Consider the following 25,208-nt stretch of genomic DNA (forward strand, 5'->3'; position numbering starts at 1 on the left):
GAGCCATTCTCACTCTAACCTGGTGCTTCTGCCGTCTCCCTCCTCTTCCTCCTCTGTCAGTCTCTGTAATGAGCTGCTCAGCCAGTTCAGGTGATTTCTCCAAGCCCCCTGAGGCATCTCTGCAAGAACAGATTCAGATTTAATGACATAATGATGGCTTGTTGCACAAATAATCGCTTCTTACAATCCACTGATCCAAAGCTAACTATTAAGTCAATCTTGAACTAACCATTCAAGAATAATGAAAAATAAGTTTATTATTATTATTAGAAAAGTTATATTACTGAAATATGTGTGTGGTAAATGTAGCACTACAATAACCCAAGAATCAAAATGTGACTCCAACATTTAATTCCCCATAACACCGCAAACTGCTGCAACCAGCAATTATATTAATTATTGATTCATCTGCCAGCTATTTTCTACATTTACGGGAAAATTATTTGGTCTATTGAAAGTCAAAATACAGCAAAAATGGCACAGCAGTTTCACTGAATCCAAAAAGAGATCTTCATAGATAAATTTATTCCCTTAGTTTGAAATAGACGGATAAGAGGACCAAAACCAATAAATATTTGTATGCCTTTGACAGCCTCGTTTTAGATTTGTTAAATCTTTAAATCTTATCATATTACCAGAAAAAAAGCATGTTCACATATATTAAAATAGATAATATAATTATATTTAGCTAAGATAATAGTTAAGCTTTTTATTAGTAAAATACATAAACAATCCTCCAAATATCTTGCACATTTACACTCACTGGACACTCTGTTAGGTACACCTTGCTAGTGTTGAGCTGAGAACTGCCTTCATTCTCTGTGTTACAGATACAGCAAGGTGCTGCAAACATCGCTCAGAAATTTTGGTCCATATTGACATGATCGCATCACACAATAGCTGCAGATTTTTCGCTTCAAATCACAGATGGTTCTCTCCCTTTCTACCACATCCCACAGGTGTCACGGTTCGGATGTGTGGTAGACAGGGAGTGGACCCAGATGCAAGACTCCAGAGACCAAAAGTAATCTCACAAAGGGAGCTTTATTGCTGAGCTCTTTACAGAAACACAAAGAATCACAGGCCTGAGGTAAGGAAAGGAGCAGGAAGGTAACTAATAAATCTAAAGTCATCAATAACTAAAGTAGAGACACAGATAATACAAGAGGTATCCAACACAAGGATCAGAAAACAAAACTACTGAAATTACAAAAGTAAAAACTCGAGCTCACAACTCATGGAAACTAACAAAAGGTGCTCTACTGAATTGAGATTTGGTGACTGTGGAAGAGTACAGTGCACTCACAGTCATGTTTAAAAACAAAACAAAACAACCGTTCACATTACCCTACATTACCCTGTTGGAAGCAGTCATCAGAAGATATCAAGACTCATTAGAGCAGGCAACATTTTTACAGACTTCTGTTATCTAATTTTGGTGAGCCTGTGTGAACTGTACCCTCAGTTTCCTTTTCTTAGCTGGCAGGAATAGGACCCAGTGTGGTCCTCTGTTGCTGTAGCTCATCTGCTTAAAGGTTTGATGTTTTGTGTGTTCACAGATACTTTGGTTGTAAGGAGTGGTTATTTCAGTTACTGTTACTTTCCTATCTGCTCAAAGCAGTCTGGCAATTATCCTCTGACTCCTGGCATCAACAGGCGTTTTCACCCAGAGAGTTGCTGCTCACTTGGTATTTTCTCTTTTTTGGACCAATCTCTGTAAACTCCGGAGATGGTTGTGTGGGAAAATCTCATTGGAACATTTTCTGAAATCCATATGACATCCAGAGTCCCTTAAATCAGCGGTCCCCAACCCCCGGACCGGTACCGGTCCGTGAGTCGTTTGGTACCGGGCCACGAGAGTTGAGGCTCGGGTGTGAAATTTATGGTTTTCAGGGTTTTTAATCGTTTTTTATTGTTATTTTTATCCTTAACTCTGTTTCCCTGAGTCTTTTCCCGTGTGTTATCAATAAATCTTCTTTTTTTTGGTACCGGTACTGGTTTTATTTTGTTGTATTTATCTGTGACACCTTAAAGGCCGGTCCATGAAAATATTGTCAGACATAAACCGGTCCATGGTGCAAAAAAGGTTGGGGACCGCTGCCCTAAATCACTTTTCTTCCCCATTCCGACGCTTGTTTTGAACTTCAACAGGTTGTTTTGACCATTTCTAACTGCATACCAATACCAAACAGCTGAACAGGTGTACCTGAAAAGTGGCCAATGAGTGTAATTTCAAAGCAGAAATGGCCCAACTGTGATTACTTTCTTGTGCTTTTCAGGATTCATTTTAACTGCTGTTAAAATAGTTTTTTCACATTGCATTGTAAAAAATAGATTTCCCACCGCAAACCAAATTTTTTCACAGAAACGCAGTCCAAATGACACCTGAGGTTGACAAACAAACTTGAATAAATATTTCAAATACTTGTCAGCGTGATCCAAGTTTTTTCCCAAGGCTGTGTTTTAACAATGCAATGCTAAAATGTAATTCGTGGCTTTTTCAGAGAGGGCACGAATCATAATAAATCCTCAAATCTTCTACTTTTCTCAGTACCATTTCTATTCAGTCCCTGGTGAAAAATTGCCCTTCACCACACACACACACACGCACACGCACACGCACACGCGCACACACACACACACACACACACACACACACACACACACACACACACACACACACACACACAGTAATAATTAACTCTGAGTTCTGGCTGGGCTCCAGCGTGTCCCTAAATGGCTCCATTCATGTAAATCATTCCTGCCTACAGGCCAGTCTGGGCACACACTGATAAGCTTACTGCTCCGTTTTGCTCCTGCACTCACCTACTGTGCATCTCTTTAATTGTAAAGATTCCCAAACACAAAAACTGTTAGCACAGTGATACACATCCAGCATAGATAATACTGATCCTTTTTGATAAGACAAATAAAAATGCTTTGTGTGTTTATGTATGATGACCCATATTTTCATTTGTTCATTTTTATAAAAAACAGGAAAACAGCTATCCCAATAACACAGGCACTGACACCTAAGCCTCCGTTTCTTTTCAAATCACCATTTTTCATGTCTGACATAAAAGGCTTCATAGTTATAAACTAACTACTATTGATTAGCAAGAACAAGACGCACAAAAGACCGTTCATTCTGCTGCAGGAAAACTGTTTACACAGTGATAAAGCGTAACTAATCACGGTCTTCTTCACAGTGATGGGTTTTGTGCATAGTGTCAGAGTGAAACATCCAAAAGCAGACGATGACGCACACAACATGTGTGTCTGCACACTGACCTGATGGCATCGTCAAGAGGGGAACCAGCAGACTTGAAGGCGACTGTGGGAAGAAGGCTTTCACAGATATGCTTGTCTGAAACAACACAAAGCACATTTTTACCTCAGCTTCATCAATGTAAATCACAGTTTCCTTCAACTCATGCATCAGTGTGCTCTGAAAGCCTGAAAAATGGCATTTTGAATGGGAGGCTGTGTAACAGTGATACAGTTGGTGCTAATGTGTAATGTAGCGTGTAATAGGTAGCGTTTTGTGCAGGGTGACTACAGCCATTAAAATCGAGGCCACTGTAAATGCACTATAGCACTGCCATCTAGTGGTTAATAGAGGTGAAAAGAAAGGAAATGCTCTACTCACAAAGCTGCATAGCAGATAATACATCATCCCTACATAGTAACACATCTGTTTTCTGGAATGGCTGACATGTAAGTGCCAGATTATTCCTTACAGTCCCACAAACTGTTTGGATGAATGCTCCCCAAACAGTGACAGAGAACATGTGTCAGCTGAGGGCTGAGAGTTTTAGCAAAAGTTGGAAAGTACACAGTGACACAGAAGTGTAAGAGCTCACAGTGGTTTCCACATTTATCTGTACAGAGTTATTACCTGCAAACTGATGATGTGAATTCATTGTCTATGATGCAGGGGTGTGAAATGTGCTGTGTTAGGTGTGAGCAGCAGGTTCCCAGCTGGAGTTCAAGTGATAATAAAGTGGAGGATTCATCAAGTAAGTGATTTTTCCTGCAGCTCTAGAGGTAATTGCTTGTCGACTGCTGTGTTTGTGTATAACCCTCAGGTTTAAAAGTACCCTTTCTTTAGTTTCCACGCTAGATAAGAATCACTGGAGAAAATCTGCTCGACACTTACAATCCTGTGAAAGAGAAAGTTTTCACAGGACTCCATACGGCCTGCTGAAAAACTGTGATTCAGTAGCTTGTAGAATCACCTTTAGCAGCAATAAGCTGAAGTGATCATTTTCTGTATGACTTTAACAGGCTCTCACATTGTCATGGAGAAATTTAGTTCTTTTTATGACAATGCTTTAACTGAGTGAAGTTTGTGGCAAATAATTTATGCAAAACTCTCTTAAGGTCCTGTCACAATTTGACTGGACTTTGAGCAGCACCTGGACTCTCTTCTTTTCCCTTCCATTGCAGATTTTCCGCTGTGACTGAGATCCCTGTCCTGTTGCAAGCCCATATCATCACCTCTCCATCACCGTACTTGGTATGAGGTTTTGTGCTGATCTGCTGTGTTTGTTTGTTTTTTGTGCATTATGGCCAAATATCTCGATGTTGGTCTCAAATGTCCAAAGGACATTGTTGCAGTGTTGCAAGTGTTGTGGTTTGTTCAGATGCAACTTTGCGAATCCAAGCCTTTGTCAAAATGTTTTCAGAAACTAGAGATGAATAGACTGAAATAATCTATTAGTCAAATGACTGTTTGCAGTGCTGCAAGAAACAAACATGTATGCATTTATTGTAGCTGACCTGAGGCTTCAGCAGTGCCAGTTCCCTCAGGAAACACTTGGTAAAGGTTTGGACCAGAGTCTTAACAGACTCATTTCCTTCGGCTTGCTTAAGGATGGACCTGCAAAGTACACGTTCAGTAACAGCATATCACTGTAATATTCAGTAAGCACCAGAAATATATACTGACTTTCTACACAAACATAACATATTTCAGCCAGAACTCACCTAAAGATGTCATTTACAACCAAGAATATTGAGCAGTGCTGAGCACAAGCTTTAGGCTGAAACACAGAAACACACAAAAATTTAAATACTTCACAAATGCTAAAAAAATAAAAAAAATAAAAAAAATAAAAAACCCTACCAATCCAATCCATACAGAAATTACTGACAATAAATACCTGCTCCCATTAAACCACTTTGAATGTTTGTCCAGAATACTGACCAGAAGGTGTCACTGTTGAATCACCCAGAAACATTCTGCTTTTAAGCCTCAGTTATCCTTGTTCTCACTCTCTCCTCATTAAACACTCAGTTTACCACTCTGTCAGCCCTTCCTTCACGTACACACAAACACCCCCACACACAATTACTTTCTCATCTCCTCCTTAAATGCACTCATCATGTGTTTTGGATTTAACACATTCTTAAACGCCCCAGCACAAAAATTTAACAGCTGCACTGTTCATATTTTCTAGTCCCTAATTATCCTCCAACCCAACACCCATCTTATATAAGGACAAGCACTTCACTATGGGGGAGAAATGGCTTTATTCCTGCAAAATAATGTGCTAGTGGAATGATACAGAAGGGATGCAGATAGGAGTAAGCCTTTTAACTTATTTAATTTACACATAGCCAATTTAGAGCTACCACTTGTGTCAGTATTTTAAAAAAAATGTAGCTCACCGTTCACTGTTTGAATTAAAACACTAATAGGTTAGAACTTGATTATATAAATAGGGCGCTAAATTGCATTTCCACCAGTTTAGGCAGACTTTTAACCACACAAAGCGCCAAATTATGAGACCAATTACATTCACAGAAATAAACAGCACCGCCAAGTGTTTATGTGGTGTAATTACAACATCTTGTAACAAAGTGATTTTATTCTTAGTTTTATAACATGTGTGTTTCTTTTCTCTCCTCTCAGTTCAGAAGACACCATTAACCAGCCTGTTTGCACGGGTATGGAATTCCATAGAGTTTATGTATAACAGTGTACATCTGCATATTATGTGGGTTGCATGCCAACATGCATGCATGCATGTGAACTGTCATGGTTTCCGCCTTAGTAAAAACAGATGGGACTTTTTTAGCGTCTTCCTCCATACCTTACCACTAACACTTCAAGGAGGGTCAATTACAGCACACAACAAACATTCTGTTTTTGGCAGTCAGACCCAGGAAGTGAGTGTTTATTGTTATTGGGCCTGCGCTTCTCACTGGATCACATGGGGGTGGGACAAGCCGAAATGAGGAATGTAAGAGTAATTCCATGGTTCCCATTTTTGAATGTAGTCTAAACAAGTGAGCAAAAGAGTTGAGGAGAGACGCAATCCAGTGTGCTTTTATGTCTCACGTTATTTGTATCCCGACAGAATATTACACATTGTATACTCAACATGCACGAAACACGAATCTGAATGTATCTATTTGTGTGTAAGGTGATGAAAATCAGAGATCGTACAGCTCTACCAAAAGTGGAGGCACACCTTGTAAAGTACAACCCCTTTAGCAAACAGACATTAACATATACATGAATAATCTGTCCAGGGGTTCCCAAACATACAAACATGCCATTGTAAATCCGGAGCAGAGAAATAAACAGGCAAAAATTACATCCCTTATATACAAAGTTAGTTCAACTGTTTATAAAACTTTCCATCAAAGCAGTCCCTGCAAACTAAAGAGGAAGAAGCAGGAATCTAACCCAGAAGTTAGCAGACACGCACATTTTTGTGCATGCAGTATCAGTGCATGCAAACAAGCATGTCCCTATCTAAAACTGAGAACGTGTGCTTTGCTACCTTGTTATATACACAGCTCAAGTAGACCATCACTCTGTGAAAACAAGAGTGACACAACTGACAAACTTTATCCAAGTTAACTGGAGCAAGATGACAGGTCAAATTTTGTTTCCGAGTTTCACTGACATTTATAACTTCCACTCGGAGTGCAATCAAAGGGCTAGGTAAATAGGATGCCATTCATAACGCGCACACAAGTATTTTATTGTTGTGTACAGATGTTTGGCACAAACAATGTGTAAAAAATGTCTGCTTTAGACACACATCCAGATTCGGGTTGGCACTGTTGTATCTAATTTCAGTGTTTTTTCACAGCTTTCTCGAATTGTCTTGTTTCAGTGACACACTTAATTATTATTGTTGTCCTTACATCTCACTGAGGCTTCACTAATTTGGCAAACAAGTTTTAAATGTGGGATAAAAAAAAAGCAGCCTCTGTTGCCCCTCCTCCCAAAAAAAAGAACACCACTCACTGCTTTTACTTTGTGAGCACTTTGCAGCAACGAGGACGTCATTTTCATCAACCAGTCATAACAATTTATAAATCAAAATCACCTCTGACTGGACATGATCTTAAGTTATATGAACTTAGGAGTGGCCAAGAACTCGAGCGACAGAGAGCTCCGTACTTACCCGGCACAGCAAAGGCTGTGTAGCACAGGCCAAATGATGTGAGATGGGGTTAAGAGCTTGCCAAATTATGTGAGACCCATGCAGCGCAAAGCCAACTGGTGTTAGCCGGGCAAGAACAGTCCATAAAGAGTCACCAAAAAAAGCAAAGGAATGTTTCCCAGAATTATGCATATTATAATCAGCAAAATTTTGCAGCAAGGCCTATATTAGAAGCAGCTAAAACTGCAGCTTAACACATAAGGAGTGTGCAATGATTTCTCATGCGAGCCCCTGTAATTCAGGGCAGATGAGTCAAAGTTTGTGCATAACAAACTAATTTAACAGCAGCAGTATATCACCAATATATGAATAAATGAGGCCAATTCATGCAGCAGTAAAACTGCAGAAAATCTCACAGTACAACAGGACAACATTCTGCACATTCTCTCCAACTCTGTCAACATAAAACAACAATATCCTTAGATACTCGTATTTCATCATAAGTTCGGCTCTTCAGATACAGCACGTATACTTTTTAAAAACTTTTTGGCACTTCTGTGACTGTCATGAACTACAATAGTATTGCCAAATTGTTGCTATAAAATGTAAATGATGGGGGAAAAAAGATGAGACTTGATCTATAGCCCAGCAGACTAGTCAACAATCGTGTCAGGTACGATTTAGATGTAACTGTTTCAAATGTATTTTAAATCAGCTCCTAATTTTCAAATGTTCAAAGTTTACAATATAACTGATTGTCTGGGTTTCAAACTCAGGCTTTGATAGAGAATCATGGGTATTTTTTGATGACGTTTTGTACACTGCAGAATTAAGGTAGAAAATAACTAGAAAACAAACGTTTACCCACCAGCAGTGACTGTGCTACTTGTTGCTCTAGCTTCTGTGGTGTTAACCCTGTAGTTATAACAGACTGCAACAGACTGAGGACTGCTTCTTCCAGGCTGGAAAAGCTGTGATACCACAGAGATACCAAGGCCTGCTCCTCCAATGCCAAACCCTGCCTGGGAAAAGAAGAATAACTTACATCACTGGATGTATATTCCCAGCTGTGAATATTGTGTATATTGTAGATGCATGTATATCACAATCAGATAAAATTCCGGGTTACATTTGGGAAAATCCTTTCTACATCTCAACTATATGAGCCAAGAAATCGCCCTTTGTTTGCCTATGTAATGCTCCAATCTATAAAATACAACAATTAAAATGCTCAATATAGTACAGTAAATACAATGTGATAATGGACTAGGTCATAAAATATTCAGCTTCAAACCCTTAATACTTTACTACCTTGAGTAAGCAGAGGTCAAAGCATTCAGAAAGTCTTCACTGAGACCTTCTGTGACACAAGCCACCGGCCGCTGTAGCAATAGACTAATGAGAGAAGATGCCTCGGGACAAGTGACAATGGGGATGCATGCCTCTGATATATCCACAATCCTGTCACATGAACACCTACATGGAAGATAAGATAGATCTTTATTGTCACTGTTACCAGAACAATGAAACACAGTACTTTACCTCAAGTTAAACATAAACAACTCTGCTATTATCATAGAAAAGACAGAAATCCATCCAGGCTCAAGTTTTATTTTCAGTCCTCCTTTCCACACATCCTATTATTTAAAAATTCACAGTGTGTTGGATTCAAATGTGATTTTAAGTGCACACATAATTATACTAACCATTCTACAAGCTAATACTAACAACTTTGACAAAAGTTATCTATTAGTGTCCTCTAGAGTGGCAGCAGTTAGTCAAAGAGTTAGCTAATATGATGTTAAATGACTGATTACATCACCATCCCTGGATCTAAACTGTGAGGATTTGTTATTTTCTCTGCTGTATATAAATGCTAATAAATACTTTTATTAGCCTTTATTAAAGATAGTTTCAAGAAGGTTTTATATAAACTATGATGATTAATTTTTTCACCATTTTACAACATTTTCGTTAAGAAACAAAACAACCCACTGATGAAATATGAATGGCACTTATCCAGCTGGTCTACATATTTTATTTATTTATTTTTCACATTTACCTCTGACTGTTAAATAATGTGCAGCTTTGTCCAACGTTTTCCTGCAGCAGCGCCACCTTCTGAAAAGCCGGTCAAAGCACAGTTTACATATAAAGCATGTTAAATTCAATATCTTTGTATGTAATGAATGATACCAACAGAAACAAAGCAATAATACCTTTCTCAGGACTTTAAGGTGGTACTCTTTAGCTGGTACACCCGTACACTTCATTAACGCTTGTGCTGCAGTTTCATCTTCTTCTGTGGAAAGCTGACACAATACTTTCTGTGGAAGGCCAGAAAACACAATGTGAAGAAAAATATATGTACTGTATGCATACAGCCATGTGGAAAAGAAACACCCTTATGGCTTCTATAGGAATTAAGAACGCAAGTAGCAATCAGGTGCTGCTAATAAAAGATTGGTTTGGTGGTCTGCACCATTCAAATGTGTGTTTACAGAATCTTCTCGGGAACGGACATCCTTGCCAACCCACTGCTCAATACTCTGGAAAGTTCCCAAAAAGTGTAAGAGCTTGAGCTCAGGCTCTACTAGCCTTAGTTAGAATGTAAATGTTAAAGCTTATGAAAGGACAATCACAAAAAGCCTGAACAAGCATGGCTGGTTTAGAACTGCTACCAGAAGAAAGCCTTACGCCTCTAAAAAGATGGCACCATTTAGGTTTGCAAAATTTCACCTGAACAAACCACAAGCCATCTGGAACAATGTCCTTTGTATATGAGACAAAAAATAAAGATGTTAACAAAAAACATCACATTTCAGCCTAAATCTGTTATATTAACTGTGAAATACAGTGATGGACAGGTGATCTGGGCTTGTTTTGCAGCCACAGAACCTGGGCACCTTGCATCAAGTCAACCATGAATTCCCCCTGTATACCAAAGTATTCAAGAATCACAGGCAGTCTGTACAACAGCTAAAGCTTGGCCCAAACTGGGTAATGGAACAAGATGGAACAAGATGATGAGACAAAACACTTGAAACAAATGGACAACAGAATGACTGAAAAAGAAAAGAATCAAGGTTTTGCAGTGGCCCAGTCAAAGCCCAGACCTCAATCCAATTGAAATGCAATGGTGGGATCTTATGAGAGCTGTGCATACACAAATGCCCACAAACCTCAATGAATTAAAGAAATGCTGTAAAGAAGAGTGGGTCAAAATTCTTCCACAATGATGTGAGAGACTGATAAAGTCCCAGAGAAATGATTACTTCAAGATTTTGCTGGTAAAGCTTGTTCTGCAAGCTCATGAATCAAAGGGTGTACTTAGTTTTTCACAGGACTGCAGAGTCCAGTGATTTTTTTTTCTTTTGACTGTACGTGCATCACAATATAACAAGACTTTGATACAATTTTCCAAACCCTAAGATCCATAACATCAAAGCTAATTAGTTACTGGAATATAGGATGACTCTACTGGCATCACATCATTTGAAACACATGAGTGGAGAAAGGGTATTCCAGTAAGTGAGACTGTATGGACAGCATATGAGCAACTTCAGAGATGAACATTCCTTCTTACAGAGGGCCTTGGTGTTTTACGAGAATTTTTTAAAAGGGGCCTCATCATACACTGATAAACTAGACTAATAAACTCAGCTGATTCTGGTCTTCAAAAAAATGCTGGTCGTAATCAAGGAACAACAGGAGGGAACACAATGCTCATAGTGTAAGACACAATGCTACATGAGTAACTCTCAAACCGCTTTCAATAAAACAGCAAAACTGCCAAGATGTACGATTTCTCAAAATATTTAATAAATATGTCACAGCAGAAGAAGCGTTGAGACATATCGCCTTGTTTTTACTTTCAGTGTTGGCATTTAAAAACCAAAAGTGATGCCACACAGCATTCAGTGGTCTCGTGAATGATACGCTGAATTTTTGACAAAAATATTCTTCAGAATTCCTTCAGAAGTGCTTGAAAACTCAAAGATCCATAACATGAAATTAGAGATTGATTTAAACTTTAGAAATCCCCTCAACTCAACCACAGATTTGACATACTGTTGCAGGCTGGAAAGTGAGATCCAACAGAAACAGCCAAAGCCTCACATCTTCACTAGACATAGAGCTGCAGTAAAAACAGAGAAACATCTATACCACAAAGAACCAATCCCCTAAAACTACAAACAGTGTGCGCTTAACAATAGATAAGGAGAAAAGGAGACTTTGGAGCACAATTTATAAAGAAAAGAACTCAAGTGAAGCAGAAAAACAGAAACCAATGTAGGGATGCTGCAGCGTTGTTGGTGAGGATGTGTGGTTTCTTTGGCAAAGCCCTACAACACGCTAAGATGCTTACCCTCCACATAGTCGCAAAAAACAACCCAATAACTACCATCTGAGAGCCCTCAAACTCTGCACATTGAGTGCATAAAAAAAACCGATCAATCTTATCCCACCCTTGGTAAGGAGGCACAGTGAGGCTGGGGAATGAGAGGGAAGGGAGGCTGGTTAGAAGAAATATCAGAGGGACACTGGAATGCACTGCGATGGCTGCAGTTTAAAAGTCATAAGCAACTAAGTTGGCTTTGGGGACATTGACTGCCATTGCTGCCATAGAAATTATCCCTCCATAAATCTAAAATTAAAACAGAGGATGTAGAAAAATGCACAACGCAAAGGCTTGGGTTGTTTTTGATGGGTGTCTGTTAACAATTACTAAGCCATGACTGAATTCTCCCAAAACCAAAGAAAGACTGAAGTATAACCTCAGATGGTCAAAACAGCAAAGACAAAAAAAGAAGACGAAATGAAGGATAAGAGTGCAAAAAAGGCTCATTATAGAAAATAATAAAGAGAGAAGCAACTGCCCTCAAACCTGGCACAAAGACAGCTACAGGAAAGAAGCAAGAGCAATTTAAGTTTTCCACCAAAATGGCCAAATGTGTCACTTTTGACCCCATAAACCTTGTGTATATGGACATTTTAAGACATTGATTTTTGAAAGAAAATCATTTGTGTCATGAAGCCAACTCAGATTGAAAATAAAAGTTTTACAAGAAACACCCCTTTTAAATTCAGCAACTTTTATGATATAGTTTTAGCTTTTTGATTCTTTTCAATGCACTGCTTCTTTTTTAGACTGAGCTTCCCTTTTGTTGACACATTGGTCATGATTTATGCTATAATAGGAAAAGAAAAACAAAATCGTTAGCAAGTAGACAAAATAACATTAATTATATTCCTTTATTCTAAATTTTAACTTTTGACTTTAAGGGAAAAGTATGACAAAGTAATTGTAATTATAAATCCACCCACCCTTCCGCTTCATCCCAAATGTGCTTTATTGGACTGAGTTTGGGATGTAATGGAGGCCATTTGAGTACAGTACACTCAGTTATGTTCAATAAGGCAGAATTTCTAAACAAAAATTAAGACTCATCAGACCAGGCAATGTTTTTCCAATCTTCTGCTGTTCGGTTTTGATAAGCCAGTGTGAACTGTAGCCTGCGTTTCTTGCTCTTAGCTAAAAGGAGTGGCACCCGGTGCGGTCTTCTGCTGCTGTAGCTAATCTGCTTCAAGGTTTGATGTGCTGTGCGTTTAGAGATGCTCTTCTGCCCACATTGGTTATAAGAAATGTTGAGTGGTGAGTTGCTGTTGCCTTCCTACTGGATTGAAGCAGTCTGGTTAATTTCCTCTGACATCAACAAGATACTTGTCCCTAGTTTTTTGTATAGTTTTTTTTTTTTTTTAAATAAACATTTTCTCTAAACCCTACAGATGGTTGTGCAGGGAAGTCCCAGATGATTAGCAGTGTCTGAAATACTCAAACCAGCCCATCCGACTTCAAGAGCCCCATTTCCATTAGTAACTCCTCTGATTGACTCACCATGGATCGCCAAGGTTTCCAGGGTTTTCCATTAGGTTACCTGCTCGGCTGTTGTTCCAAGCGATGCGAGCAGGCACTAAAATGTGACGTTGTCACACTGCATGCCACCGATTGCCATGCTATGCAGCACTGCTATGACAACGACAACGTACATTAGGTGGTACTCGATTATAATAGAAAATTGGTCAAACCAAGTAGGTACTAATGGAAAAGAGGCTTTAAATCAACCTTTCTTCCCTTTTCTGACACTGAGTTTGAACTTCAGCAGGTGGTCTACATGCCTAAAGCAATTGAGTTGATATGTGATTAACTGACGAGATATTTCTGTTAATAAGTAGCTGAATGGGTGTACCTAATAAAGTGTCAGGTGCATATTCATTTTACATGCCCAGTATTCTTGCAAGCCCTACTCATAGTTATTTCTATTAATTCTATAATTATTAATTCTGACATGAGAATGCATGTGTCTGTTGGTGGCCATTTAAAAGTCACAGTCTTTAACGCTTAGATATGTTGTTTGTGTATCAAGTAGAAAACAAACAAGCGATGAAACGATGAAAAACTCTTCCTCATAAATAAAAGGAAGAAATGGAAAAGAGAATCTCAGTCAATCGGGCAATGACACCCAAAAAGAATCAGATAAATGGAGACAAAGCTACTTTCATCTTCAAATAAAAACACATAAAAGGAGCCAGTGTTAGCCAATAATAAGAAATATGTTTTAAAAGTGAAGTAGCCACTGTGGCTCCAGGGCCAAGCTGTGGTTCACTCTGTTTGAGTCACTAAAGATAGACATCAAAGATTAAGATATCAAACGGTTCATCTTCTGTCCCTCTAATATTATACTCTCATGCTCTGCTTATCTGTCATCTCCTCAAAGCTCATGCCATGGTAGTGCAGCACTGTGTGGTCTCTCTGCAAGTACAGGATGTCGAGAAACAGACCAATTGAGTTAATGACTATCTGACATAGCCTACAGCTATAACAGGAATTCTTCAAACCCAGTCAGAACACTCAGATGTGGGGAAAAGAGGCAGACAGGGAGGGGTGAGGCAAAGACACATGGGAGAAAAGGCTGAGTACTCTTAAGTACTATCATTTTTTTAATAATAAAAATAGAAATATATGGCTACTAACATTACACACAGTAGCAGGCAGGCAAAACACACATATTAGTGCAAATACTCAAATGTGCATGCACAAACATGCACAAAAAATAATTAAATTTAAAAAAAAATAAATTAGGTGCCACTTAGCATCAGAAACTCAGCTTATTACAGAGGCAGCAAGAAAACAATGTTGGGGAGCAAGATCAGACAGGGCTAACAGAAAACAGGCTGCTTTCTGCATTCCAGGACAGTCAGCCCAACACAACACAGACACGGGGAGAGACACGGAGACAGACCATTTCTGGCCTAAAACCATACATCTGCCCTGTTCTCCCAGATGGGCCGAGTTGCGGTGAAAAGGTTTTTTTGTTCTTCCCGTTATTCCCGTCTTTTGCGGTAAATGGAAGCTCCTTTTGAGGACAAGAGAAGGACAATGAGGAGCAGCTACAGAGGTGGTTATGTTATGTTATTGTACTTTCAAGTGCTACACAGTACACAATACATGTGAACCATTTTTCTAGAAATGACCTCAGTGAACCCAGCACTGGCTGTCAGTGCAGCTACTACCAAACCATCATGAACAAGCATTACATTACTTTGAAAATACAATGGAAAAACTGGAAAAACTAACCAAGTTGTCTCTAGATTAATTTATGGTTTTATTTACAGTATGGGAAAAAATCTGTAGCCACCCCTAATTTATATTACTTTACTAGGAAAAGCCTCCACCATGTTTTACAGATGGCTGTAAACCACTGAACCTCTCTCCTGACCTCCTTCGTACATAATGACAATGATTTCAACTACCTCAAGAATGGCTTCTTGACAGCCAGCCATCCACTAACACTCTTCAGTTGGGGTCCTTTGTGTCAGGTCTTTGCTAGCTGAGTTTTTTCACCTTTCTTAAAAACATGACTTTTTAGATACTGTTCATCTGCTACAGAAAGTTTTTTAGGCCTGCCACTTTCTGTCCTCCACTCCTCCAGTGTAATCTGATTTTTTTACAATGCACAATACACTGACATATGCATGTGTGATAGGGTGATAGTAAATAAATGAATAAATAAATAGGTTTTTCTAGCTGTTCGTGTAGACGGCACCAGTTCATTCTTTAAGTTACAACTGTTGTAACTGTAACTGAGCGGTTATATCTTCACCATCTATCCATTTTTATTAACCCCTTATCTAAACTGGCTCAAAGTCATGAGGGAGCTGGGGCCTACTCCAGCTGTCATCAGGCTAGAGGTGAGCTACACCCAGGACAGGTCATCTCTCCTATCTAATCATAAACGAGTCTTATTGTTATTTGAGAAAGTAATATTAATCTTCATATCTTAGTATAGTTCACGTACACCTATGTACACAACCACAATGCACACATGCACTCTGCTTCTCCTCTTGCAGGTCAAAGACCCTCTGGAAAAATTTAAAGTTTACTTCCAAGACACTGTTCCAATTAAAAGGATGTTTTATTAGATGAGAAATTAATCCAAGTAATACTAACACACAGATAATCTGGCAAAAATGTGAATGTTCCACATTGTTTATCATAAGCCATCTGTGTGAACCCTCTCAAAGTTGAACACCACAGAATCTTTTCTTCCCTCTGTTCCCGTTCCCTCCTTTGTATGTGCGCCCTGAGAACACACAGTTAACAGGATCCGCTAACTATAATATGAAGGCTGATCCTCCTCTGGTGACAAGAGGCAGTAAAACAGTCCATTTTGATTTGCTTTCAAAATATGTTTTACAGTTTGGGGCACAAAAGCTTAGGCAAACAGAGATCCAATCTACGACATTCATCATCCATGTTCAATTGAAGAGGAAAGAGAGAGCTGGCCATCAAACTCCTATTAAAAGTATATTAGACTGAAAATCTCTTCAGCAGCCCGAAGGCAGTCAAAGAGAGATTCTTTTATGAGTATTTGCTAAAAGAATGATCTGTAACAGCCAAATAATCTGTATGTCAACTCGGTCCAGAACGAATTAGAACATGAATAGCAAACACACCAGGTTTTAATATGATGGCAATAGGAAGGAAAATGCCTAAATGTTATAAAGGCATAAAAACAACTAGTACAATATCAGAATTTTATAGTTCCTTTCGCCTCTATTTTTTCCAGGATTCCTTTTTTGTGATAGATATCTACTCACAGTAGAACTATAACACATATAGTACATGCCACAAGTTTCTATATTAAGTCAACTTGTGAAGTGAACTTGAGAATTTTGGCTTCAGACACGAATTACATCTTCACTGCATATTCAAGTGAAACCATCTTTGTTCCCCTTTGTGTAATATATTTTGTGTCTTTTTCTGACATTCTCACAATAAAATATATCAGGTCACCAGGTCTTAGTGAATATGCTGCAATTATCACTGATAATCACTAAACTTATATGACATAAACAGTCACAGATATACTGAAAAAAAGCACTGAGCCATATACAAAACTGTGACCATCTTCAAAATATATCAAAAGTCAGACCAACTTTTATTAGTAACCTGAATGAGCCACTGATAAAGATTTAAAATGCTAAGTGCGTACCCGTATCCACTGGTTGGCTTTTTTCTCCACAGCATTGCTTGGACGCTCTGAGTACAGTCCCCAAAGACACCCAAGCAGCAGCCCTCTGCTTGTATCTGCAAAAAAATACACCACCACATAACGCATTATACACCATGCGAGAATGATTACCACCATTATTACTTTTATCTGTTTTGGGGCTGTGAAACCCACTAGCGATTGAGTGAAAGTTGTCCAGAAGCTCCACTCACCACACACGGTGACATAAGGATTCCAGCACAGCTGACCCAAAAGCTGGCCTAAGAAGGGCAGCCTCTTCATGGTTTCTGTTGTTGAGCTCTTAGAGGCAGAAAGAGGGAGAGAAAAAAAAGACTTTATACTGTACGTGTTTTTCATTTTCAATACTCTCTTACTTCTGGGAAGGTACATGCAGAAATATGTTTCTAATAGGATGGAAATATGACACAAATGGAAGAAGGACAACAAAGGAAATATCTTTTCATTGTTTCACTGTATTACAGATGTTTGCACCTCGTCACCTGTTTCATTTATCCTTTTAACCTAGCAACACTTTGTCATAACATTAAACATTAGAAGAATCTTATAATCACAATCCTTCCTAATTAGAACTGAGCTGAGTAACAGACACATCAACAGCTGTACAGTATACTGCTCACGCATCACCTTGTTTCCTTTGTTATGGTCATGTCACAACTCCTTCCATAGACTCAACAGTGATAGATACAGAAAACAGAACACATTGCAAAACAGGGCTCTGGTCAAGGGTGCGATACCTGTAAGGGTTTAAGTACTCATGTGTGTGCTTGTTTATCCAGCTCAGAATAACAGACCATGTGATATAGTTCACCTCACAGCCAATTAAAACATCCAGAGATGTTTGGAGCAACAGCAGATGCTGCTTTTGAACTGGAATGACTTTTACACTTGACTTCTTATAACTTTAATTTCTATCCATTTTCATTTAATGGAATATCAAAAAACACTGCCGATACCCTCATATGAACAATAATAAAGCAGAGCTTGTCCCAGTACTTATCTTTTAAGGCCAGAACTAGTTTTACAACTTCTACAAATGGCTCTTTAACAATATCCAGACCTAACTTATAGTTTAGCAAAATATAAATATATCTGTCACAAATTTAATTCATTCTAGTTTTACCTTTGCTAGCAAAAGGCAGAATTTTCATTCAAACTGGAGACTGAGGCTTTGAGCTTAGATTTGGAAAAGAAAATACATATAAATAAACAGGTGTACGCTTCTTTTGCTGTTTTAACTTATTATTTTATGGGTTTACTACATCAACATGATTGCCCGCACTGCGACATGCAGAAAACAGATCAAAGAGATGACGCATGACTTAAATTTACAAGCATGTCTGCACATGTGAGCAGGAATCATGTTTACGTGCATGTGCAAAATTTCTTATTATTCAGCCCATATTAACAGACTATATCATACATTTAACCTCTGGGCTAATTTAACTCTACAGCAAGTCTTTACAGCAGAAAAATCCCACACAGTGATTCTGACATATGCCAGATGTAATTGAAGCAGCGTGCTGTTGCCTAATCAAAGACAATTGCTCTTACTTCACTCCCATGTAGGGCTGAAATAATTTGTTTATTGGAGAAGCTGAATGACAAACAATTAATCTGGAAAACAGATCAACAGGCAGTTAGAGATGTTTACTAGGGTTCTGTTCAAATCTAAAACTCTGAGTAAAAATGTGTGTGGAAATGCAATAGACAATCAAACAGAAGTACAGATGGTGGTAGACACAAGGTGCACTCGAGAAATTCTACTTTCTGTTTTTTGCATGACTTTAGTTTCCAGCTTTTACAGGAAAAAAGACAATTGGAACAAAGTGATTATTGTTCCAATTGTCCAATTAACAATTACCCGCTTTTTTGTTTTGTCTTGTGATATAAATCCGGCCCAAGTTCACTTTGCGGTAGGTTGTTGCATGTGAGGTCTACATCATTTTTTCTCTGGTGAATTATTTTTAGAGTTCAAAGAAATCCGCTGTTGAAAATCTGTTTATTCTAAAGTCATTGACTAACCTTGTAGAGCAAAGTCTCCTATTGAACATGCCTGGGACATGCCGGGTCAATGTGTGCATCAGATACAGCCACAACTAGGGTTATGCCATATCACACTGTCCGCAATAAATGGTAACTGGCCTGTACTTGTAAAGTGCTTTACTTAGTCCCTAAGGACCCCAAAGAGCTTTACACTACATTCAGTCATTCACTCATTCACACACACATTCACACACTGGTGTGAATGTGTACAAATGTTTACATGACTAAAAAAGTGTGATATTACGATATCAAGAATTCAATTCAATTGTATTTATAGCACCAAATCAAAACAACGGCCGCCTCAAGGGGGCAGCCATATGCCGCGACCAGTTGGGGTGAGGGGAGGAAGACAGGACAAGAGACATGCTGTGGATTATTAAGAAGAAGAAGAAGGTTTACGTTTCTTAGCGTACAAAACAACATGAAAAAACCAGCCATGTCTGAAAGTGAGAGCCGAGTGCAGCCTCCAATGAATTAAGTTAATAGGGAGCTACTTTGAAATCTTCCAACAAACAGCAATGCTATGTGAGGAGGGGGGAAAAGCAGCTGGTGATATACGACCCAAAAGAAAACAAATAGGAACAAAAAACTATCTTGGTATTTTAAGAAAAATAAATCTGCACATTTAAAAAACACACCACCCTGTTTTTTTTTTGTTGTTGTTTTTTTAAATCAACAGCACATAAGAGCAGTTACTAATACTGCTGCATATTATTTTACAGTGAACAGTAAGCAGTAAAAAAAGAGAAAATGAACGTTTCTTTCGAAGCCATTATGCATCAATAGTGCTCTTTCCACCAGAATCAATCAGAAAACAAATGCAGAAGTTTCAAAGCAGGTGGGGGGAGGAAAAAAATGAGGCAGCATCAGGCTGATGCGTTTAAAAGGATCACCAGACTGTCAAGGAGACCGAGTTGACTCATTCAAGGGGATGAGATCAACATTAATGGGAAGCATGATGATAATAGGCCAATCAGAGTTTCTATAAAACCCCAACTATGCCTAACAAAACCAGCAACGCCATGTGAAACTCAGCCTCTCACACACACTTAGCCTTACCATCAGCTCAACAACCCATGGCAAATGTTGTCTGTGGGCATATGCATGAGCCTTTGCATGCTGCTGGTGCAACTAAAAAGGAATGCTCATTTACAATAGAAACAGCACCATACTCTGTGACTGCACTGACTGAATTCCCACAAGAATAAGCCATCGTGAACAAAGTAATTATCTAAGACTACCAAAGCAAGAATCAGCATCAAAGCCTTGTCAACCATGTCCCTAATTGTGAAGTGGGTTTGCATCCATGTGTCTTGTTTTGATTAGGGACAGACATCTCAGACAGAAGTGACTGATTATGTACAAGCGAAACAGCCAATGGGACAAGTTTATAGAGAAGTGAGGTAACACTTTTGTCCCTGACATCATTGATCCACAGTCGCAATAGCCTTGACAATAAATACCAAAGTTGCTATGTTGATCACATAAATATACACTCACCAGGCACTTTATTAAGTTCACCTTGCTAGAACCAGATTGAACCTGTTTATGCATTCAGAACTCCATTATGAGACTCAGCAAGGTGTTTCAGAGATTGAACATGGTAGCATACAGCTATTAACACAGATTTTTTGGCTACACATTCATAATGAAAGTCTCCTGTTTCCAAAAGTGCTCCATTAAATTGAGATCCTGTAACTGTAGAGACTATTTGAGTGCAATAAACTCATCATCATGTTCAAGAAACCAGGTTGAGGTGATTTGAGCTTTTTAAAATCAGGCTAGAAAGCACCCTTCAAAGGATGGGTACATTGTGGCCATAAAGGGATGGACAGGGTCAGCAACGATATATAACATATATAAAATAACAATGCCAAGAAAATATCCACCACACATCTGTTGCTAGGTTTGGACTTCAGCACATCTCTTTGACCATGCCTACATTCCTAAATGCACTGAGTGGCTGCTATATCATAGATATGATACCTATTATTTTATATTGTGATAAATTACATACTTGTGTTTACAAGTACACCCAACAACATCCTCCCTTCATGTTACTTTAGTGGTCCAGGATTTTCTGATCAACTCCTTTGAGGAGTGATGTAATAATGCATCTGTAGTGTAGCAGGCATGTTTAAAAGAGGACTTGTACAACAGATAGCAGGTGCACATATTTAAACACTTGACATTTGAGGTGAATATGATCGCTTATTTTCTTGTTCAGGGATAAAATAAAACAATGAATATACTGTATGAAGCTAGAGCCAAAATTCGGCTTGGCATAAAGATTAGAAATAGGGGAATGCAGCTAGCTGAGCACCCTCCAAAATTCACCCAAATCCCAGCTCAGCAGCTGATTAATCTCATTCATCCTTTCTAAAATGTAGGAGCAAAATAGCAACATCACAGTGATGGATACAGTCACACTAGCTGTTAAGGTAATTAACCCGTCTTCTGGCTGCAGCTCCAGATGGATAGAGATGACAGCAGCAGTGGTCTTCTCATCCAAGATCTCGATAAGTGAAAACGCATACCTCTTAAAATGCAACTATTCCATTATGCAAGGCAACATCCTCCACTGTTCTAATCAAGTGTAAACCTGGAAATTAACAATAACTTGGAGTATTTTTCATCTCAGACCATAAGCCACAAGAAAGTTGTTAAGTCATCAAGGGATGTAAAATGCTGCCAAGAAGCAGGCTATCCTCAGCTGGTCTTTTATGAGCCAACTGCCAGTAAAACGGATTTCAAGCCAATTAAGCTATACCATTCTCTCTCTTTGAATCCGTGCCATCATTCTACACACACTGACACCTCGGCATGACATATACCCAGAATAATGTTAACGGAAAAGAAGAAAGACAGAGAAAAATATCTATAAAAATATGGGGCTAACCCCAAAACCAACAGGGAAGAAGAAAGACAGGCAGACATGGGACTGTTTCTGACTATTATCAAAGTGTTGCGGTAAAACATATGGAGTACACAGCATCACAAATTAGATCCTGAAAGGACACTATGACTCATGAGAGGACTCCTTTTGCAAGAAAAGCGGGTCACAAGAACCCGTGAGAGGAGAAAAAGCTGGAACGAGGCAAAATAACCATATAGAAACACCGAAATCTCACAGCGGCCATCCTGTCCCCTTCCCAAATTTGCTGAACCTGATACTGGGATACATTAGGTTAGCACTGGAGGTCCCAGTGCGGCTATTACCTGACTAACTCAACATCGCAGTGCTGCCAGCCAGACATACACAGCCTGTCCACAGCACAGAGCAGCTTCTGTTAGCGGGCTCCTAACGATGGACTCATGTTCATGCCCTGGCTCTAAAAGGGAGTGAACTCGCATACGGGGCGTGATTTTTAAACTAACTTAGCGCTTCGTTATTCAGATGGCTGCTTGGCTGTTCAACCTAGCTGATTAATTGTTCTGTTCTATTTCATCAGATAAGGCGTTTGGAGCCCATTAAGCACACCTCTTAAAATATACAGAGCATTAAATCAGACTGAACAAGCATCTAAGAAGTCTGGTGTAGGAACAAGACCATCCACATTTGTCAGAAACATACACCTCAGGCTTATACCTGCAGCTTGACAAAGTTTACATGGGCCCCACTGTACACTTTTTGTGCTTACCATGCTGTTCACTTGTGTAAGAAGCTGGTGGAGGAAATCCCTAAGTCTGCTCATATGTAGGCAGGTGTCTTTCTGCGTGTCCGGACTGTCAGCCTGGCCCCATGCCACTGCTTTGTCCAGCCAGAACTGCATCTCCTGGTCATTCAGCAATGGCTCTTCAGTTTGCAGGGGCTGGCTCAGTGGCTGCTGCTCAGACATTTGGCTGCTGGTCAATGAAAATTTACTGAGGAGCTAAGAGTGGAAAGATAAACAAAAAAAAAAAGGTAAAATCCAAATATTACACAGAGAGTATCTTATAATTTGTTCTTTATCATTTTTATTGGTACTTTCATTTATATACTATTTTTACATTTATGATCTTGACCTTGTGCAATGATTTAAAGCATATTAGCAGAATCTCTAAATGTTTTAAAGCAATTCTGTTTTGTATTGTGGAACTGGGCCACCCAAGACACTTAACCTGTAAACAGTGTTGAACACAGAAACTCCTTTGAAACCAGAACCTTCTTGCTGTGAGGCAACAGTGCTAACCACCACACCAACGTGCTGCCCTGTATTGAAAACATTAATCCAAATATATCAGTTAATAATTTCAATCTGCCAGTGTTATTGCTGTGCTCTTCTTTAATATGTGTTCCAAAACTTTGTAGCACAGGTGGCACAGGGGGATAATCCAATAACAAGCTGAATTTACAACAAGCAGAAAATAAATTGAGGCAAATCCGATTATGATAACCTCTCGGCGATCAGGCCTACTTGCACACACATTCATGACAACCTACTGAAAAATAAACAGCACATTCTTCACCTTTTATGAAGACGGGGAGAGAAAAAACGTGTGTGGGGTGTGTGTGTGTGTGTGTGTGTGTGTGTGTGTGAGGATGTGTTTCGTGTCTGTAAATAGCCTGCTGAGAATGGTGTGTGTATTTGTTGTTTTTTGCTATAATGACGGGTCTGCGTGGGACACCACAGAGTTGTGTTTTATGATCACGTCGTTACACACGATTTGTTTAATGTCTTGCCATCATCTCTGCTGGAAAGCCCCTATGGCTCGCTGATGTGAATATATAAATACTCATTTTCAGGCAGGAAAAAACCCAGACCAAATTAGGAACAAACACCCCTTGTTGACTTGTGTCTAAGGGGCTCCATTTTTCAGTACAGTAGAATTGAAAAAGAACTACGTGCTTAATAACTAAAAGTAATGATGTCACCCACAATTTCTATCACACAGGCAGCTACCTGTGCACAGGAACATGCTAAAAACTGTGGTCACACAAAGTTGTTGGTCCAAATGCATGTCAGAAGAAATATGTACATGCACAAGCACACTCGTCAGCAGCTCTGGTGTTGGCTGAACACATTTTGGAGCAGGAACGAGATGTGACTGGTCAAATATTTTCTTTGAAGATTTGTTAAACTAAGCTTGTGGACTTTGGGTTACTCTGCGTTTGCTGTTCCAATTATGAGATTGTTGACATTATTTCAGTATAATCAAATCAGTCAAACATCACTTCTGGCAAATTTACTTCTGTATGCTCAAGTATGTCATATTTAAAAACACTTGGAATAACTGAGAAGGGCTGTCACAATATTAGTCTTGTTAAAGAGTTTAGAATAACAAAGTAATGCATTTATTCATTTTAACCAGTGTAGACAAAGCAACAAGGGCCATGGAGTAACTTAATAAGTGGAAAATTATGTGAATTATATGCTATTACTTTCACCTCACCAACTGCAAAATGTTCAACTGTGCAAAAAGGCTTATTAGTTGGGTTGCAACAAAGCATTCTCATACTTAATATATTAGCTAGCAAAACATCTTCATTCATCTGTAATTCGCAAAGAATTTCTACAAAAGGGCCATGCTTTTTTTGCAGCTGAAAACTAAGTGGAAACCAAAGAGAGTTTGGTACTGACAATCCATTAATCTAATTTTAATTTCAGCAACACATCGCTACTTCCCAAAGTGATCTATTAATAATAATAATAATTAAACCACCAAAATCATTAAATTTATTGTAAAACACAAAATAAAGGCAGGTACTCCCCCAAATTGAGCTGTACCTGTCAGTTTCCAAACACAGAAGCTCAACGGCTTGAATGCAGTAACTACGCCACACCACATGATGTCAGTATTTCTGCCGCTCTGCACTTAGGTACACATGCTGAAACATTGTCACTTCAGTGTTAACACGCAGAATAACTTCGAATTACAACTCCTATGCCAATCGGTTTCATACTGCTGCATGAGCCCAGCGCTGATTTTCTTCCTTCGTAGCCCGCAACTCCTGGTATTTCAGCTGTTCGCTAATTAACTAAACCACTCTACAGTTACACGTCAATTTGCTCCTGTAGTTTCAAATTACGACTTGCCTGTAAATGAGACGTATAGCCATTAGACTAAAATCTCCACGGAGCAGAAGTCAACTGTATCCAATCATTCTTTATGACTTCGGAGAAGAAGGAAAGCTATTTGTGACTCGATGAAAACAAACTGAACTTCCCTCTTCAACCGGGGT

General features: G+C 39.0%; 1 protein-coding gene across 2 annotated transcripts in view; it reads right to left on the reverse strand.

Annotated features, from left to right (window-relative positions):
- fancc (FA complementation group C) overlaps positions 1–25,208 on the reverse strand; it is a 33,185-nt gene extending 7,977 nt beyond the window's left edge. The window contains exons 1-13 of one of the 2 annotated variants that reach the window (XM_080892968.1): positions 25,063–25,208; positions 23,147–23,237; positions 22,687–22,917; positions 17,194–17,281; positions 16,964–17,058; positions 9,626–9,733; positions 9,469–9,527; positions 8,718–8,882; positions 8,275–8,428; positions 4,990–5,045; positions 4,783–4,882; positions 3,292–3,367; positions 20–119 (exon numbers count right to left, since the gene is read on the reverse strand). In XM_080892968.1, the coding sequence (XP_080749094.1) occupies positions 20–119; positions 3,292–3,367; positions 4,783–4,882; positions 4,990–5,045; positions 8,275–8,428; positions 8,718–8,882; positions 9,469–9,527; positions 9,626–9,733; positions 16,964–17,058; positions 17,194–17,281; positions 22,687–22,884 (1,199 nt within the window). In that variant the 5' untranslated portion in view covers positions 22,885–22,917; positions 23,147–23,237; positions 25,063–25,208. The remainder of the gene's footprint in view (positions 1–19; positions 120–3,291; positions 3,368–4,782; positions 4,883–4,989; positions 5,046–8,274; positions 8,429–8,717; positions 8,883–9,468; positions 9,528–9,625; positions 9,734–16,963; positions 17,059–17,193; positions 17,282–22,686; positions 22,918–23,146; positions 23,238–25,062) is intronic. The other variant, XM_080892969.1, reaches the window with a different exon arrangement.

This window comes from Rhamphochromis sp. 'chilingali' (genome assembly GCF_963969265.1).
Source record: "Rhamphochromis sp. 'chilingali' genome assembly, chromosome: 10".
Lineage (NCBI taxonomy): Eukaryota > Metazoa > Chordata > Actinopteri > Cichliformes > Cichlidae > Rhamphochromis > Rhamphochromis sp. 'chilingali'.